The sequence below is a fragment of the Pantherophis guttatus genome, chromosome 1 (genome assembly GCF_059756535.1).
Source record: "Pantherophis guttatus breed Tessera chromosome 1, ASM5975653v1, whole genome shotgun sequence".
NCBI lineage: Eukaryota > Metazoa > Chordata > Lepidosauria > Squamata > Colubridae > Pantherophis > Pantherophis guttatus.
The window spans coordinates 67,719,342-67,739,400 of record NC_142063.1 but is presented as its reverse complement, the minus strand read 5'-3'; the positions used below and the strand labels follow the sequence as shown (position 1 = coordinate 67,739,400).

Genomic DNA, 20,059 nt, shown 5'->3' with positions numbered 1-20,059 from the left:
AGTTTAGTCAATGTTCAGTCCAAAATATATCCAAGCCGAATTTCAGAGATCACGCTGTGACTTTCAGGGTTTAACTTTGTCCGTCACAAAGCCTGAAGAACAATCCCACCCACTTTTATTCCTGGTGGGGCATGGCTCCGTGACTCAGCTCAACTGTGGCCCTCCCATGCCTCTTCCGTTGCTGCGCACGCTTCTCCCTCCGACGCTGCCTGGGATCAAGCCAGGATTCATCATCCTCGCTCCCTATCAATTGGTGCTCCGATATGCCTTCCTCCTGGCACATCCCAGGCTGTTCCTCCTGGCCTTCGGATGGAACCTGAGGCATTGTCAGAAAGGAGGGTCCTGGAGAGGGAGGCCTTGTCAGTTCCTCTCCATCACCTTCTGAGTCCTCTTCCTCTGTTAGGACAGGCTCAGGAGTCGGGGTCACAACAGGGAGCTTTGGTATTATCTGTGCCATTGCAGTGCAACCAACACAGCAAACATGGCCAATCACCCTCAGCCCGCCATCCCAGTTTCTAAGCATCTTCCCAGAGGTCGTGATCCATTATTTGAGAATCTCTGCAATAAAGTGCATGGATAAAGAAGCAACAAGTTTCTTAAAGAAAAACTGGCCCTAAAAAGGATTGAAAATTAAACTTCTTTCTGACAAACTTGGGCTTGTTGTGAAGGTCAATACACTACCCTGTGCCTGCTTTATTTCAGGGGTATCCAACTGGCTGGGGAATTCTGGGAGTTGAAGTCCACAAGTTTTAAAGTTGCCAAGGTTGAACAACCCTGCTTAATTTTATTCAGTGGACTGTATCTGGGTTAAATGTACATTAGATAAAGGCGCTGCCTAGCTGCTCTGTACTGCAACAATCAGGAAAGGCTATGATTCTTCCATTTGCACAATGTTAATGTTTGAAACAAGTAAAACATATTTCTTACTAGCTGCAAAAAAGGAAAATATCCCGTTGTTTTGATTTTCTCTTTTCCTCCTTTTACAGTGCTACAAGGAACTGGGGGATAATTCTAAAGCTGCACATTGGTTGACTCTGGCTTCAGAGTTGCCAGTTATCACAAAAGAGGTAGTGGTTTTTATTCATTTTTGAAAACAATTAAGGGTTTACAGAGCAATCCACTGGGATGAGGAAAAGAAAAGAAAGGAAGTGGCAGAAGAAGTGCCATGCCCTTTGGCCTGATTACTTCATGTCAGTGGAGGCCCCTTCCCCTATTCGCCACTTGACTGAATGTTTTCTTTTTAATTATAGTTTTCTCTTCCTATTGCTCCCTCTGGGAGAAAAACAAAACCTTCCAGGCCTAAGAAATTTCTTCTTCTAGAAAAAGGGCAAATGGGATGCTGTATTGAAACATTTCTCAGGAAAAGACTTCTTATTTCTCCTGAATATCTGCAGTGGACTTTTTCACTTCCACCTTAAAAGCACTGTCAGCAAAATTTATCTGCTTGTGGACAGTCTTTCTTCATAGGTTGGGAGAGAGGGAACCCTAAAAAATCTTATCGTCTCTAAGATGGTATTCAATGAATTATAAATTGCCTTTTTCAGTTCTAGCCTGTCCTCCACTCCCTGCCTTACTTGTGACAGCTTGTGACATTTTAGTCTTTAGTCTCTAAACGAGCCTGTCACTTCTGCAGTATTTCCAAAATCTGGCTCTTCTCAGACTAAAGGTAAAGGTAAAGGTTCCCCTTGCACATATGTGCTAGTCGTTCCCGACTCTAGGGGGTGGACTTCATCTCCATTTCAAAGCCGAAAAGCCAGTGCTGTCCGAAGACGTCTCCATGGTCATGTGGCTGGCATGACTAAATGCCAAAGGCGCACAGAACGCTGTTTCTTTCCCACCAAAGGTGGTCCCTATTTTTTCTACTTGCATTTTTTACATGCTTTTGAACTGCTAGGTTGGCAGAAGCTGGGACAAGTAACGGGAGCTCACCCCATTATGTTAATACTACTGTAGATATTCTTGTTTTTCCCATCTAGATCAGGTTTCCCTGAAGTGTCCAAAGTTGACATGGGTAATGCTTGGGGTCCTTCTCTCCCTGCATCTGTGGAAAGCTCTGTAGAGGCAGGGAGAGAAAGGTTTTAAGCTCCGTGCCTGTTTGTATTTCTGCTGAGGATCGGCAGGGAGCTCTTTCAGCCAGCCTCCTGAAACCAGAGGAAGTCCTCTTGGCAGATGGCAGCAGTTTAAAACCTTCCCTGCTGACTTCCCCATTGACTTTCTGGGGAAGACGACAGAGGAGATTGTAGTACAGTGGACTAAGCCTGTAGTACAGTGGAAGAGCCTGTAGTACAGTGGACTAAGCACTGTTATTAACATCTGCTGCTTGGAATTACTGCAAGTTCAAATCTCACCAGGCTCAAGGTTGACTCAGCCTTCCATCCTTTCAAAGGTAGGTGAAATGAGGAGCCAGATTGTGGGGGCAATAAGGTGACTTTGTATAAATATACAAAAGTATGAAGGCTATTGCTTAACGCATTGTAAGCCTCCCTGAGTCTCTGAGAAGGGCGGCATAAATTAAAGCAAAAAAAAGAGAAAAGATTGCAAATGGCAATTGGAGGGAATTTGACAACAGTGTGAACAAGCTGCCAAGCACCCAGTTCTCAATCGTGATTGTGGATGTGAAATCTAATCCTCAGGATTGCATGGCTCATAAAATTAATCCTAAATTACTTCCTAGCATTGATTCATAAATGTTTCTCTCCCATTTTTCAGGATGCAGAAAGCAGCAGAGAAATGGAAGAGATGCAAGCAATTTCTGCTGACTAAGGAATCCTGAATACTGTGTCCTACAATGAGCAGTGAAGAAAATTCCAGTCTAAAAATAATCTCACTATGACTCAAACTAGGCTTCAAAACAAACCACACATTGGGGGGGGGGCTGGGGGGGGAGGAAACTACTATTTCACCACTTCTTTCTCAAAGATTGTAGCCGGCAATACCAAATAGTTAAAAAAATGTAATTCAGCTCTCTCCCTTATCACAAAATAAGACAATCCTAATTAACGCCTATGTTTACCTATTTGTAGCATAGATGCTGGCAAATCCATTAGTATTTTTTCCATGCTGCCTTTGGAGTAATACCCATCTAGAAATTTCCAGTACATACATTTTTTTCAACAATTTCTGGGAAAATTGAGATAGCATCATAAAATATGTAGAATTATTTATAGCAATATAACATTGCTTGTATACTCCTTATAGGGGCTCCTAAGTGCTAAGTGCTTTGTTCATGTCATTTGAAACATCTGCTGGGTGCTTATACTATATTTTGCTCTTAGAGAGCAAAGAATAGTTTGGAATGCCATTGACTGAAAAGAAAAAACTAGTGAGGAAATTCTTTGATTTTTTCCCTTCTCCTAGTATCATAGGTCTGAGTTTCTTCAGTGATTGTTTTAACCTAAAGAAATATCATGAAAGTTTGTTAATATATTGCCTGAGTTGTATCTAATGTGGGATGAACCAATAGATCATGGCCTTTGGGGAAAATTGATTATTTTTGCCAAATAATATATTAATTCCTATATCTGTTATTTATTTAAAATGTTTGTTGGTTTTATGTATAAGAATATATGTGGCATATGACACAAATATTTGAAAAGTTGAGGGAGTGACATGGTAAAATCTACTGATGCTGTTCCATGTGACTTATAAAATGCAAATTTAGGTGTGGTTTAATAATATAAAAGTAAGAATGCTAACTAAATTACCATATATTACTATTCAGGAAATTAGAGTTATTATCCATTATAACACATAATGGAAAATATTCAGTTGAAGTGCAAACCTATTAATCTTTTAATGTTCAAATACTTTATTAATGTTTATTTACTAGTTGACAGGGTAAAGGATGGGGCCTGGTGTGCTGTCCTTTCTTGGAATAGCACAGAACACCCATCTGCAGCATGTCCAGAAACTGAGAGGTCCTCCTTCTAGTTCTTAAATGTTTTTTGAAAGAAATAACATTACTGCCAGAAAGAACAATTAAACACTGTTAAGCACAACACAAAAAAGAAGAATTTGCTTCAATTGCAGGGCTTAAAAAATACATACCAATACATTCCCCCCAGGATTGCAGAGAAAGTACATTCTCTGCAATTCTGGAGATCATATGTTTATTCCAGTGTACAGCATGGAAAGAAATTATATTGAAAAAAATATTAAAAAGAGAGGGACCACGTATATGTGAAGAGATTCTATAGGCTAATAAGATGTGCCAGAGATGTATGTAACATAGATAACATTAGTGAAGATGAGATGGAATTATGTAATCAGTGGGTTTCCAATTGTTGTAGACCAAACAATTTTCCAGAATACAATATAACTGTTTTCTATGTGTACTTTGATTTTTGGCAGTTATTTTTGAAACCATCATTTCATAATAACAATAGCTATATTATTACAGTGAGATTTAATACACTCTGCCATGTTGGACATTTCTGTACGATGAGATCAAATACAACTTGCAGGAATTTGACCCTTCTCATAAAGATGGATATTTCATTACTCTTATATTGCTTTTTTTAATTTTACAAAATAATGTGGAACAAAAAGCAATATTTTAGTCCAAAATAATGGGTTTTCCCTGTTTCTTCAATTTGTAACCAAAAACATCTAGAACCCTATCTTATAAGTACTGTATGCTTCCAAACCAACAATATAAAGCCCAAGTTTCATTTAGATTACAAAGAAATGTGATGCTGCTAAGATTATAAAATCTTATAAAATTTTGCAGAGGGAATAAGTACTGAGAATATACTGCTAGCTTCTAAACGAGTGGATTTCCTTACATATCTTCAGTAATAACCTATACATTGTTTAATGGAGCTCCCAAAATTAAATTTGAAGAAGTATAATATTTAAATATTTTTACAAGACATATGAATCCTTAATGTAATAATTCATATTTTAAAAACACATATTTACTGGCACTGTTAATATTTTACTCTGGTAATGTAAGACCAAACTCCCCCAGCTTCATTTCCCATGCAGTCTTCTATATAGCCAGTTATTGTTGATTTCCTCATTTTGTTGGCTGGAGGAAAAATTCCTTGTGGAACATACAGTATCATGTTTTTATACCTTGGTTTGTTTTATATTCTAACGAGGTGCAGAGTATATTCAATTTGAAGTCTTACAAAATTAAATGTGTGGCATGTTCCAAGGGCAAAGAAATTTGCCCTTGCTGAGAAGAAAGAAAAATACCTATACTTTATTGCTTTTTCATGCAAATCATTTCAGTATTAGGTTCAAAATGTGCAGAAGCAAGTTTGATGCAGAAATTTTATTCTGATTGAAGCACTCAGCTGTTCATCTAAAGCAGTGTTTCTCCACCTAGGAAGTTTTAAGAGGTATTTTCAGAATTCCCCAGCCAACATGCTGGCTGGGGAATTCCGGGAGTTAAAATCTACACTTCTTAAAAGTCACTGAGGTTAAGAAACATTGATCTGAAGAATCTCTTGCGAGATCTGTGGCCTTGTTTGCAGAGAAGAAGCAGTCCATGCCAATGTCAATTAGCTTTATTAATATTTACTTTCAGAACTCTGCGTTTATTTAGCATTTTTATTCTATGTTAGAATTGAGTTTTAAGATGTAACTTTGTCACCTTCATAATTTCCAAAGCTTATTTTTCTGTTTTGACATAGGAGAACTTATATCTCATTGTGTAACGATGTTTTATATCATTTTATATAACTGACTGGTTTGTGATTGCAGTTAATTAACTGTTCCTTCTGTTTTAAAGATTGTAGCCAAAGTGAACATGCAGATACCTAACATTTGACTTTTGTAAGAAGTTGACCAGTCTACTGGTACATGTTTGTGCACTGAATATTATTGGAGTGGCAAGTTGTGTAAAGGTTTTATGTCAACTAATCAAAGTTTCAGCTGCCTATTTTAATACCATTTTAGAACCAGGCTCATTATCAAAATTAATATGACATTGTAATAATCAGTCATGGCCTGAGACAAAGCGCCTGTGAAAACCTCATGTAGCAGGCAAACATTTAGAGAAAAATAATGGTGCTGTGGTTGGTCAGAGTCTTACAACCTGGTTTGATAAAGACTCCAACCTCAATCCTCAGAAACCATCCTTGGTTATAGATATTCTTGGTTATCTTTGCCTTTAAGCCAAAAGACTCCAAGACTAGCAGCAGGCTGCAGACTACAACTAAAGAATTCCTGATTTCACCTTAAACATTTTCATATAGATTTTCTTTGTTCTGCAGTCTCCGAGTTACATTTGTCTTTATTAAGGCAGTTAAACATTCCCAGGTTAGTTCTTCGGGAATCATGACAGTGGATGAACTGTGGCTGCTTTTCTAATTCATGGAAATACAGTTTACATTTTAAGTATAAAAATGTGAGAATTTAGCTAATGATCAAAAGTGTTGCCTTTGAGTACTTTTTAGAAAAGACTAAAAAGCATTTATAAAAAAATGAAAAAAAAACCTATACTAGAAAACTGCAGTGCTATATCCTACTACCCATGTATAGACTCATTCAGACTTCCCACTGAGTTAATATGTATGGGTTTGCACTGCATTGAAGTATACTTTGCTGATTTTGCCACATTTTAACATTCTATATGAATTCTTCTGAATTAGGATCTTGAATGATTCCATATTTGTTGACCTTATTAATATACAAATGTGTGAAAGCATTTGTGTTATATGATACTCTTGGACTGCCTTACAAATATTTTAACATTGCATACAACCAAACTAATGTAGGATGGATTCTAAAGTAACTCACAAAAGCAAAGGCAATGAGATTAGGAAATTAAAAGTATCAATCCTTGATGCTGGATTGGCAAACTATCTTTATAAGTGTCAAATTCTAGATCTAGTCAACAATGAATGGATGATATTTTTGATTAAAAGAAGACATTTGGTATGACTAAATTCAACAGTAGTTGTGTAGGCAGAATATTTTCCACTGATTAATTCTGTATGTAGTTAAGACTCCAACAGCCTTTCCCCTAAGAATAATTGCATTGGAGAAGATACAGTCAGGTGGAATTAGTTTAGAGTTTTGAAGGCTGGAAGAAAAGGCTTGATATATTGTTCAGGCGACAGTGTCTACATAATTTGCATTAATGCAAGGAAACTTTTTCTTACAATTGTATCTACTCCTTTGCTTTGAGAATAATGTTTTAGTGTTCCAAACTTCAAAAGATGCCTGTGTAATTAAGTATCTTGAATGAGATGCAATTACAGAGGAGAGTAACCTTTGTTCAAAGGTACTTGGGAAAGCATTGGTTCTTTTTCTTTAGAAGGTGTATTTTGAGCAGCCTTATGTCAGGAAAAAACATGAATGTGTGACTAATTTTGCTGATTAACTGTGAAATTAAGGGCGGGGATACTTTACAAATGCACTGCCTCCCCATTGCAGGCACTGAAAAATTAAGGTGAAAATGGTAATAGAAAAAAACATACTGAATTACTGACATTGAGATACTTACTTTGAGTCTCTTTAAAGACAGCAAAAGAAGTCTCCATAAAAATTTCCTAATTGTACTTTTGTGCTTTAAAAAAAGTTAATACATGAATTGACTGTAAAGTAATTTAAATTTCAACACAATTTTATTTGAAATAAAGGTAAAAACACTAAAAGTATGTGCGTTGTTTATTCTACATGTGATTGTAGCTTGGATCCCAAGACCCAATGTATGGGGTTCTACTCACAGGATATTTGCATTGGAAGAAGAAATATTATCCCAAAGGTGCTTTTTTCAAGAGGCAACTGGAATTTCTGGTTTTTCTTTGAAGACGTTTTGCTTCTCATCCAAGAAGCTTCTCATCAAAAGCTAAAACGTCTTCAAAGAAAAACCAGAAAGTCCAGTTGCCTCTTAAAAAAACACCTTTGGGACAACCATGGTTGTCCTGGATGACTTTGTCTCCATAGACAAAGAAAGCTATTACTTTCATTGATTTTCCTTTGGACTTCCTCCTTTTGAACAACACAATAATCTGTAACTTGATATATAAACAACCAATATGATTTCAAAAAGATTCTCATTATTTATATCCATAATTAACAACACTGATGTATTTAGGGTGGCTGTAGCAAAGATACAGAATGTCTACTGTAGCCCCTCCATTTGTGGAAATGGGAGATAAATTCTATCTCATACGCTCAGTGGTGACATTTGCCTTTCTAATGCTGCTACATAACTATCCAACTATGAAGCTATGATTCAATCACAATTGGATGGACAGTATAAAAAACTATAAATAAACTATTAAAATTATACACCACAGCTTATTATTTTTGGCTTCCTCATGACTCTCAACAATTATACAATACTAAAACAGTCAAAGTTAAAACTTAAATTGCAATTAAAATAATGCAATGCAATCCTGATGCACAGTACACCCTAAGCTTCTAGAATAATCTGATTTTAATTAGGTTCCAAAAGACCATTATCACTGGAATCAAGCCATTGTTGTTCCAAAAATAACAAACCAATGCTGGGCTTTGCCTTTATTCCAAGGAATGTGGGCCAGTTCTTGAATGGGAATCCGTAGATGCTTCTCATGTTGTTTAGGAAATGGTATCGGATGATAAAACATTGAATTCAGGACAACAAAATAGCAAGATAGAACGTGGAGATCAGCATATCCTGCTGCCTTAAAATCTTTCTCCATAACAGAACAATATCTCATCTTGATTAGTCAGAACTGCACTCTATAGAAACATGGCACAGAGTGGTATTTCTAGAGAGTTTTCAGAATAATGAATTTCTTTATGGCGAGCTCAGGAATATGGCACCCGAATCATAAATATTGCACTACCTTCTAGGGATATACTATAGACCACGGGTGTCAAATGCGTGGCATCACATTGCCGTCATGTGACTTTTGTGACTTTTTCCCATTCATGGAGCTGGGGTGGGCATAGCTTGCGCATGACGTATCCGGGCCGCAGGCCGCCAGTTTGACACCCCTGCTATTAAATCATAAGCTACTCAGTTGTTGATTATGCCAAACATCTTCCTTATAATTCAAGATACAAAAATGTAAAGCTATTTTTGGAAGTTTACAGTATACTGTAATAGCTTAATTTTTAAAACTCAGATTTCATTGTAAATCATGGTGTTTTTTTCATCTCGGAAATACAGCTTGAGCCAGTGAACCAGTCATGAGATTGGCATTGTTTCTATTCTAGTCACTGTTTTTTCCCTACCAACTTTTCCAATTTACTTCGGGTGGTAGTATTTCTAATAAACAAGAGCATTTAAAAAATTCCACCTGACCTGTTACAAGCCTTTATTTTCTTTTCATAGACTAGACCTGCATTTCTGCAAAAGCCTTTTGGAGCACAGGCTTTTAAAGAGATCCTAATGTATAATTCCTGCCTGACCACTCTTACCATTTAATTTTTATTTCTTTATTCTATGTTGGATGATGTAATGTACTTTTGCAAAAGTGAGCACTGCTTTATTTCCCATAATAGAATATGTATTTTATGAGCTAAATTCCCATTTAGAATTTGTACACTGATAACAAGAGTCCAGTTACAAACTTTTCAATAGTTAATCAAGTTTGTTTTCTAGAACGTAGTGCTAAAAAATTCCTTTGTTCAGCTTTTATTCTTGCTTTGAAACCATCAGGGTTTTTTTTGTTGTTGTTCAGAAATGAAGTATTCAGGCAAAAACACTCCCTTTCCTCCCGTTTCAGCCACTTTGGCAGGCTTATGTGTTGATAAAGTAATGATGCTTTCAGCATTTGCCTGAATACATTAATTGCAGGATCATTTTGCATAGATGTGTTTTAACCATTTCCCTGAACATACTCTGCTAAAGATCAATTTCTACAAAATATGTGAAAGATCCATTTGAAGAAAACGGGCAGAGTAAAATATTGTTCAGGAAAGAAATTCCAATCCCACTTTAGTATTTTTGAAGGATCTTTATTTAGACACTTGCTAACTAATCTGTCTCTGTGATATTCTATCTGAAGTAAAGACTAGTATTAGTATTCCATTTGACCTTTTAAAAAGAAATGTAATTTCACTTTATGATCATTGGCTGCCAAACTTTATCATATTATGATTTGCACACCAAAAAATGCCTCTGACATGTTAAGATTCAAATTCCTAATTTTTCCACTGTGAAAAGGACACAGATGTTCTCTCCAGTGGTAGCTCCAGAGAGTTGACTCAAGACACTTCGTCATCGCAGAGGAACACCCATGGGAAGCATCAATGTCTCTGCAACTGCCTGAAAAAAAAGGACATTGGCAGGCAGGTTCCAGAGTTAGGCAGATACAATTGCTCAGAGGATTGTTATTGGACTGGCTCCAAAGAACAACAGAGTCCTTCTGTGGTTTTCTGCTAGTATGTTCAAGTCATTGCAACATTCTACACCATGTTACTCCCACCAGTAATCTCTGAATAATGATAAAACTGGAATTGTAAACCAACTTTAGTGAGGTTAGATTTGTTAAGCTTTTTATTGACTTCTATTACTGGAAGAAAAAGATACAATTTTATCTGGTATTATTTCTATTACAATTTTATACTTAATTTTTTATTGTTTTAGTAAGGCTTCTTCTAAAACTGAAGGGGGAGGGATTAATGATATTTGTGCTTGGACTCTAAATAAAATTCTTACATTGGTAATTTACAAATTGCACATTTCCATTTGAGTAAGTCTCACTTGAAGCATTAGGACTTGTTCCAGAATCTAGGTAATTCCTCTGACAAAAGCTTTTACCGTTTTCTTCACTTACCTGTGAATATATGTAAGAAAGAGAGCAGTAAGAAGTCAGCAGAAACCTTGTCAAATTGTTTAGTGGGTTGCTTAGATTTAAACTTGGAACATCCCAAATGTTGAATTAGCACTGTTTGCATCATGAGTGCAAGCACACCAGGTATAAGTGTTTGTGTGTGCATGTGCATTTTAACTTTCAGACTAGAACAGTTCTCTAGTAAGACAGATAATAAATAATCGTCTAACTCAGTGGTGAAATCCTCTGCGGATTGCCACTAGTTTGCTGCCCGTGCAAGTACGGTGTGCGCCAAAAGCATTCTGCATGCACGCAGGTACAATGTGCACCAAATGCGCGCTTTGCGTGGAAAAAGGAGGCTTAACAAGTAGAACAGTGGGGGGGGGAACAGCTGTGCCGCGTGATTTAGATTCGCTAGAAAGCAGGATTTCCTGCTTTCTAGTAAATATAAATCACGTGGCACAACTGATCGCCAGAAATACTAGTTCGGACGAAGTGGTAACTTTTTTTTACTACCAGTTTGCCCAAAACAGTGCGAACCGGTAGCATTTACTACTGTAAAATAATTCCTAACTCTTTTTCATCTCAACTTTGTAACTGGATTGGCTCATTATATACCATGGTTGAACCATAGTTTGAATAAACCATGATCCACTGGTACTCACAGCACGCTAAACCAAAATAAAACAAACCAATGTGTGATGTATGGTATATGAATTAGGTCAATGTCTTAGATATACTCTTCCATAGTCCTTTTCTCTAGCCTATATAAGAATATACATCCTTAGCTTATGACCGCAATTGAGCCCAAATTCCAATTACTAAGCAAGACAGTTAAGTGAGTTTTGCCCTATTTCACATCCTTTCTCGCCACAGTTACTAAGTGAATCACTCTAGTTAAGTTTGTAGCACAGTTGTTAAGTGAATCTGGCTTCCCCATTGTTTTGCTTGTCAGAAAGTTTGCAAAAGGTGATCACATGACCCCAGGACACTGCAAATGTATATATATGCCAGTTGCCATGCGGCCAAATTCTAATCATGTGACTGTGATGATACAATGGTTGTAAGTGTGAAAAATGGTGGCAAGTTACTTTTTTCAGTGCTGTAACTTTAAATGGTCACTACAAGAATGGTTTTAAGTCGAGGACTACCTCTAAACATTTGTGAAAAAGAAAAAAAAACTTTATTCAGGGACATTAAATCACATGTTTTAAAAGTGCGAAGTAATTGAGATTTGAATATTATCATACAACAACCTAAGAAAATAATACTTCATGCAGAATGAAATGCTTTAAAATTCAATAGTTTTAGGTTTTTTTACTACTTTGCAGTCAAATTTATTTATTTTATTTATTTATTTATTTATTTTATTTTATTTATATACCGCCCTTCTCCTGAAGGACTCAGGGCGGTGAACAGCCATAATAAAAACAATGTACAAAATAGAATTTAAAAGCAGATTAAAATAATTAAATCATAGGCCGAATTTAAACTCTCATTTTAAAACCAATTTTAAAACCCCATTAAAACCAAATTAAAATCATTTATATTTAAGTTTAAAAGCTGCTGTTGTACAAAACTGTTAAATGTTTGGCTACCAAATAAGTAGATGTGCATATAGTCCTCAATTTATGACCACAATTCAGCCCAAAATTTATATTGTTAAGTGAGAAATTTGTTAAGTGAGTTTTGCCCCCCTCTCCTTGCCACATTTGTTAAGTGAATCACTGCAGTTGTTAAATTAGTAACACGGTTGTTAAGTGAATCTGGTTTCCCCTCTGACTTTGCTTGTCAGAAGGTTGCAAAAGGTGATCATGCAACTCTGTGAGACTGCAATTGTCATAAATGTGAGTCAGTTGTCAAGCATCCGAATGTAAATCACATGACCATGGGGATGCTGCAATAGTCATAAGTGTGAGAACTGGTCATAAGTCACTTTTTTCAATGCTGTTGTAAGTCTGAACGGTCACTAAGCAAACTGTGGTACATTGAGGACTACCTGTAGTTTCTATTCACACTTCAACCAATGAATGTGCATGAACATCCTTCCACTATAGAATTCAGTACTAATATCAGCTATTTATCTAAATTTATGTGTTGCCCAACTCCCACAGACCCAGTTAACCCATATTCTTTCCTCAATCCCTGCAATCACTTACAGAAGGCAAAAAGTGGATTAAATCGATTCTGTTCCTACTGTGTGAACTGAACAATCATTTAAGCCTGGGTCTTTCTACTCATGGTTTCCCCCCCCCCCCAAAACATGAAAACACGGCTGGATTGTATGCAAGAAAATTCTGCATTATGTGATACGTTATTTTGGGCAGGAAAAGGAATGCATACTATTTATTTATTTATTATTTATTTATTTATTTGTTGAATTTCTATACTGCCCTTCTCCCGAAGGACTCAGGGCGGTGAACAGATTAAGATTTCATATACATATAATAATTTTTTTTTATAAACTGTAAATAATAAATTGAGTCAATTTGGTGTATCTGCTAAGACCTTGGCATAGAATTTAGATGTTTATGCTAGCCCTGCTTGTTGAAACAGAAAGGTCTTCAGGGCACGTAGGAAAGTGCGAAGATCTGGGATTATTCGTATTCCAGGGGGTATTTTGTTTCAAAGAGTAGGTGCCCCCACAGAGAAGGCTCTCTCTCTTGGAACTACTAGACGACATTGTTTTAATGATGGTACTAATTAATTTCCTATCTTATTCTCTATCCAAGCTTACAGAATAGGACAAGGGATAAAGGAGGATAAAAAAGTATTGTCTACATTGCTATTTATTTGTAAATCAAATTTGCCGCCTCCCCACAGCTCATAGTGAAGCAGTTGCAGTTGATGGCATCAGACCAAGAAAGTTTTTTTTTTTTTTTAGGATATAGAGAAGGGGACACCAATTCAACAGCTCTGATCAGCCTCAGAGTTAATTGAGGAGGGGGGGAGGAAACGAGCCCAGCTGAAATTTCCTTTGACAGAGGACTTCCTATGTCTGAGTTCCCGCTGCTGGTAAAGGCACCGAAATAAGTAAGTGATTCCAGAAATGTAAGTCAAGGAAAGTCAACCGTTCGTCCGCTTTTCCCGCCAGGGCGCTTATTTCAGAGTTAAAAACGCTTCGCGGGTGAAGCTAAGAAGGGCAGGTGATGTCGGTGTTCCTCCGGCTCCTGTCCTCCTCGGCCCGGGAAGCGCTTCTCCTGGTCACCGACAAGGTGTAGGGCAGGGGCCTGAGAACCAGCCCATGGTCGGAGTCCCAGGGAGTGGGACTTATCTCTTCGGCTGGGTTAGCCGTCAGGTCGCACTGGTGCAAAAGGATGGCCGTGAAGAGGAAGAGCTGCAGCTGGGCGAGCTGATCCCCGATGCAGCGCCTTTTGCCCAGCGAGAACGCCATGACGCGGCAAGCGAGCTCCCGGTCGAAAGTCTCCTGCTGGACGTCCAAGAAGCGGGCCGGGTCAAAAATGTGCGGGTCTTTCCAGCGGATCCGATCGTGGTTGACAGACCACTGGTTGACGAAGATCACGGTGCCCTCGGGGATGTGGAAGCCGTCCAGGCACACGTCGGCGGTGGTGGCGTGCGGGATGGTGACCGGAACTAAACTGCAGTAGCGCAGCGTCTCGTAGAGGAAGGCTTCCAGGCGAGGCAGGGAGGCGCGATCGTCAGCCGTCGGAAGCCGCTCGCGACCCACCACGCGGTCCAGGTCCGCCTGCAACCGCTCTCGCAGCTGCGGGTGTTTCAGAAGCAGCAGCAGCAGCCAACCTAGAGCAGCCGACGTGGTGTCCTGACCGGCGGCGAAGAGATCGCTCAGCGTGCCTTCCACGTAGTCTCCGAGGGGCCCTTCTTTGCCCCCGGGGCCCTGCTCCATGCGGCCCAGGATGGCGTCGCTAATGTGACGGGGAGAGGAGCCGGGCTGGAAAGTCAGCCGATGCTGCGCCACCTTGGCGCGCACGAACTCCAGCATCTCCAGGTTGATAGCCTGGAAGTCGCGAAAGACGCTGCGCACCGGGTTGGGAAAGTAGAGCAGCCACGGCAGGACGTCCACCAAGCTGCCCGCCGCCACCGTCTGTCCGAAGCGGTCGTTCCTGCTCAGCAGCGCGCGGAACTCGGCGTCGGCGTGGCTGTAGCGCCGGCCGAAGCAAAGGGCGCACATCACGTTGGCGTTGGCCACGGTCAGCAGCTGCAGCGGGTTGACGTAAAGGCCGCCCTGGCTCAGTTTCGTCAGGCCGTCGATGAGCTCCTGCGCCTCGGCCGTCACGTGCTGCTCGAAGAGTCGCTTGTTGGGCGCGTTGGCCGTCGAGAAAGCGTGCAGCGTGGCCTGCGCCACCCGCCGCTGCGCTCGCCAGCGCTCCGTGTAGCGTCCGAAAGCCAGGCTCTTCCCGCCGGAGACCATCCGGAAAGAGGGAAAATCGGGTCTGCCCGCGAAGGGCCCGCTTTGCTGCACCAGCGCCTGCCGGATGGTCGCCTCGCCGTTGAGCACCACGATGGAGCGCAAGCCCAGGCGGAGCTGGAAGACGTCGCCGTAGCGCTCGGCCAGCTCGCAAAAGGTGAGGTGAGGCAGGCGACCCAGCTGCAGGGCGTTGCCGACCAGCGGCCATCCGACGGGGCCGGGAAGACGCTTGCCCGGAGCCGCGGAGCGCTTGCGCGCCCAGAAGTACAGCAGGAAGGCGCAAGAAAGCAGCAGCGCCGGCTGCAAGGCGCTCCGGAAGAGTGCTGCGAGCTCCCCGCCCCGTCTGTCCCCCGTTTGCACCATCGTTGTGGCCCTTTGGGTTTCTAATTCCCGCCTTTTCTTCTCTGCGCCTCAGATGCCTGTTGGGGAAGCAAAGACCCTCAGGCCGAGGGCGCGGGGCCTTCCTTTTGTGCCCCCCCCCCCGGCTTTTGCACTAACGGCTGGTCCGTGGCGATTTTATAAGCCGTCTAAGGGGGTGTGTGCCGAGGCGAGCCTGTCTCCCTCCTCCTCCTCCTCCTCCTCCCGCTCCTCTCCCCCTTTTTGTGATGGTCCCAAAGTCCCCTGTGCGCAGCCATGCCTTGCTTCCCTTCCAGAGAGAATAGCAAGAGCAAGCCGAACCAGCACGTTAGGAATGCGTGCAGCTTTCCAAAGCCCGCTTCCTGCCAGACAGGCCTCGGAGAGAGTGGCTGGACGCTGCCAGGCACCTTTGGCTGCCTTGGAAGGCTGCTGCTTTCGTGACTGGAGAGCAATGACCGAAACCAGCAAAGGAAGAAGAGGACTTGAAGCTTTGCCTACAGGCCAAGAGCCATTGCTTTGCTGCTGAGGTTCCTGCAGTTTTTTTGACTGGCAGCCTCATTTTTCCCTCTCTGTGAAATGGGATACAAGTACACTAAGCAGATTTAGGTAAACCTAATATAAACCAGGTTCTACTGGGCTTCCTTGGGCAGCTGGTTGGCCACTGTGAGAACTGACTATATTCTTATTAAAATATTTACCATATGACACAGTGTTATACAGGTAAGTCTCAACTTACAACAGTTCATTTAGTGACCGTTTGTAGTGCCTTTTTCACACTTAGGACCATTGTGGCATCCCTGTGGTCACGTGATCAAAATTCAGATGCTTGGCAACTGACTCATTTATGACAGTTGTAGTGTCCTGTGATCACCTTTTGTGACCTAACAAGCAAAATCAAGGGGGAAGGCAGATTCACTTGACACCCACGTAACTAACTTAACAATTGCAGTGATTCACTTAATAATTGTGGCAAGAAAGGTCACAAAATGGGGCAAAATGCCTCGCTTAGCAACAGAAATTTTGGTCTCATTGTGATCATAAGTCGAGGACTACCTTATACTAATGAGATGGGTGGGTGGAGGTAGCTACGGTATTCTCTTTTTTTCTTCTCAGTGTTTACACTGAGCAGTCTATTTTTTTTTTCAGATCAATCAATCCATTAGTTATGACAAGACCAGTGGTGGGTTGCTACTGTTTCGCCCCAGATTGGGCAAATTGGTGGCAGCGGCCGGAGGCTCCGCCTACCTGCCTGGATGCCTCTGCACATGTGCAGAAGTGTCGTGCGCACAAGCATGTGCACGCCCATGAGCAAACCAGTAGCGACCCACCCCTGGACAAGACATGCAACTTTGATTGCAACATTGACTGATTGGCTAGTTGTCTGAAGTTGTGGGTTGAGGGAGAGTGTCTGGCCCAAAGTCACTCTTCCAGTTTTCATGACTAAGGTTGGATTAGAACTCAGTCTCCTGATTCCTAGCCTGTACCTTAATCACTGCATCAAACTAGATGTCTAAGAGCCCATTTTCCTATAATTCAAATTGTAAGTGTCTTGGTATCTCCATTGGTCTTCCCCAACTTGTGCTGTAATTCCCATATTTTCTTACCAAAATAGACCGTTGCCAGAAGTCAACGGTGACTCAAAGGCACCAGTAAATAAATAAATGAATAAATAAATAAAGGCATGAGTCAGCAAAGGAATTGTTGGAGGTCAAGCATAATATAAATAAATAAAGCAAGCCTCTACAGGTCAGGTGGAAGATAGATGCTGTCACTCTATAGAGTGCAGAATTGACAACAAACTTCTGCAAATCCTTGCGATCACTGTTACTGTCTAAAATGGGGTGATACAGTTTTAATATTTTACAGCTTCAGACATTTTCCCATTCATTTCCTTCTCCTAACCTTCCTCACAAAGAAAGAAACAATATTATTTGATCATTGCCTGCCAGTTCTATAACTTGTTGATCACAGTTGTCATGCCAAGTGGAACGATTGCTCAAGTGTTCTGATAGGCTTGTTTTTGGCAGAGTAATTACAGACAAGCAGTATTTTGCGTAGATTTCTGAGAATTCGGTGTGGTTTTTTTTTGTTGCTTTTAAGCAAGATTTAGAGCTAAAACAAATCATACTACTTGCTTGATTTTCTTTTTTAAAAAAGAGAGACTATGCTTTATTACCAGATGTGTGTATAATTTGGGGATGTGCCTGCTAATACTTTTAAGGGCTTGCTATGCTGATTTTCATTAGACCTTTTCTTCACTGTTGAGTTGAATTGCTCTCCTAGCCATCACTGAATCAGCAAAAATACAATTGCTGTTCCTTTTGCCATTTTGCCCCTTTTATTATTTCAAGCCACTGCTAGTCACTTGACTTCTTTCTATAAGCTTCTAGGATTTCATGGGCACAATAGATTGCATACTTAGACGCTGCCTTTGGAATAAAAAGGTAAACACAATTGCAGGTAGTCCTCGAACCACAATTGAAACCAACAACTCAGCCATTAAACAATGCAGTTATTAAGTGAAACTGCAACTATGCTTATGATCTTCAGTTTTAGTGCATCCCCCCCCCCAAGGGACCATTGTTCCATCTAGCTAATCTAACTAATCTGGACAGCTTCTCTCCAGTCTCCAACCTTCCCTTTCTGAGGAACATTGTAGAGAAAGTGATTACACAACAGCTTCAGAGGACCTTGGATGAAGCAGATTGTCTGGAACTCTCTCTCAGAATTCAGGCCAGAGTATGGGACTGAGATAACATTCATGATGTTCTTGGATGAGCTCTGTCAGGAGTGGGTTGGGCAAGTACATCCATCCTTGCTGTTCTGTGATTCATTTTATTATTGTTCACCGGCCAGACTCACTTTTTTCAGATAGGCAGCCATATAACTTGAATAAATGAAAAATAAGAAATAATGAAGAACAGGTAAGGTGAGAAGAGAAAAGAGAAAAGAGAAGAGGAAGAGAAGAGAAGAGAAGAGAAGAGAAGAGAAGAGAAGAGAAGAGAAGAGAAGAGAAGAGAAGAGAAGAGAAGAGAAGAGCCGTGGTGGTGCAGTGGTTAGAATGCAGTATTGCAGACTAATTCTGCTGACTGCCGATTGCCAGCAGTTCAGCAGTTTGAATCTCTCCGGCTGAGGTTGACAACCTTCCATCCTTCCGAGGTGGGTAAAATAATGAGCCAGATTGTTGGGGGCAATATGCTGACTCTGTAAACTGCTTAGAGAGGGCTGTAAAGCACTAGGAAGCAGTATATAAGTCTAAGTGCTAATGTTATTGCTATATAGGCAACTTTATGGGGTCATATCATTAAAATATGTTTCTAGGTTACAAATTGTGGTTCAGTACAATGGGAAATCCCCTTAGTCTGCATTTAATATTGAGAAGGCTAGGACACCAGTATTGTGGTATCCAGCCTTCTCAAACAGATCTGTCTTCCAAATTTATGAACTCCCATAATCTCAGCTAACATGGCACCCACTCTTGGAAGATTACTTTAAAAACTAGCACAGATTAACTATGGGATAACTTTTAATAATAACCATTATGCAGGAGCATTGGAGTGCAGATGGCAGGGAGTCAAGATGCTGGATGTAAGTGGTGTCCATGAGAATAAATTCGGAGGCAAGTATGCCGTGTAGACCAATATGAATCCCTGGAAAACAGTTGGGATATAAATCTAATAAGTACATATGCCCTGAGGAGATATCTTTGATCAGAAGTAAGCAGATTTTAAACTTGTAAATCTTTTCAGAATCCTGAGATCACTAGGCATTCTAAATGAAAAACAGTAGATGAGAGTGAGTCAGAAGCAAAAGGCTACTTTTTAAAATCTGCTGCATCTCACAGACCATAAATTAAATGAGAGAATCTGCATATATACATCTATGATAGATCAAGGGTTCAACCATAAAGTTAACAAGTAGGGATGCAGAAACACTTGGTCAAAAGCAACCACTACATATTTGAGTAACTGAGGAAATAGTGTTATGTATAAGACCAGTCATTGGAGGGAGGACTTTGTAGTATTTGTATTTTTACTTGTTACTATTACTATGATATTACTGGGAGCTGAATTCCCTTGCAACTCTATTGCAAATTATATAGCAATCTATCAGTAGATCCTGATATACTTTAGGTTTCCTTTTGGATTGAAATATAAGGATAATATCGCTAGAAAAAGACCCCACAGATATTGAAGTAATTTTAATGAAAATATCTTAGTTATTAATATCTGGTGCATTGGGGTTACTCAGCAGTTAAGATGCTGGGCTTGTTGGCTAGAAAGCCACAGCCCTGCTTTGAGACCTGAGCGACATGCAATGGGGTTAGCTCCCGTCCTCTCCCCAGCTCCTGTCAACCTGTTGCCAAATGTGAGTAGATAAATAGGTACCACTTTGGTGGGAAGGTAACAGAGCTTCATAATGTCATGCTGGCCACATGACTGCGGAAATTTAGAATAGAATAGAATAGAATAGAATAGAATAGAATAGAATAGAATAGAATAGAATAGAATAGAATAGAATAGAATAGAATAGAATAGAATAGAATAGAATAGAATAGAATCAAGACCACTCAACCACTGACCAGAGACAA

The 20,059-nt window shown here is 40.3% G+C and overlaps 1 protein-coding gene and 1 pseudogene across 3 annotated transcripts in view; one reads left to right on the top strand and one right to left on the bottom strand.

Moving 5' to 3' along the window:
• RMDN3 (regulator of microtubule dynamics 3) overlaps positions 1-7,607 on the top strand; it is a 32,459-nt gene extending 24,852 nt beyond the window's left edge. For both annotated transcript variants that reach the window (XM_034417844.3, XM_034417845.3), the window contains exons 12-13: positions 987-1,067; positions 2,710-7,607. In XM_034417844.3, the coding sequence (XP_034273735.1) occupies positions 987-1,067; positions 2,710-2,763 (135 nt within the window). In that variant the 3' untranslated portion in view covers positions 2,764-7,607. The remainder of the gene's footprint in view (positions 1-986; positions 1,068-2,709) is intronic.
• Positions 7,608-13,069: 5,462 nt separating this feature from the next.
• LOC117665683 (cytochrome P450 1B1 pseudogene) lies at positions 13,070-18,373 on the bottom strand (annotated as a pseudogene). Its single transcript, XR_015729360.1, has one exon. The product of XR_015729360.1 is annotated as a cytochrome P450 1B1 pseudogene (transcript).
• Positions 18,374-20,059: the final 1,686 nt, after the last annotated feature.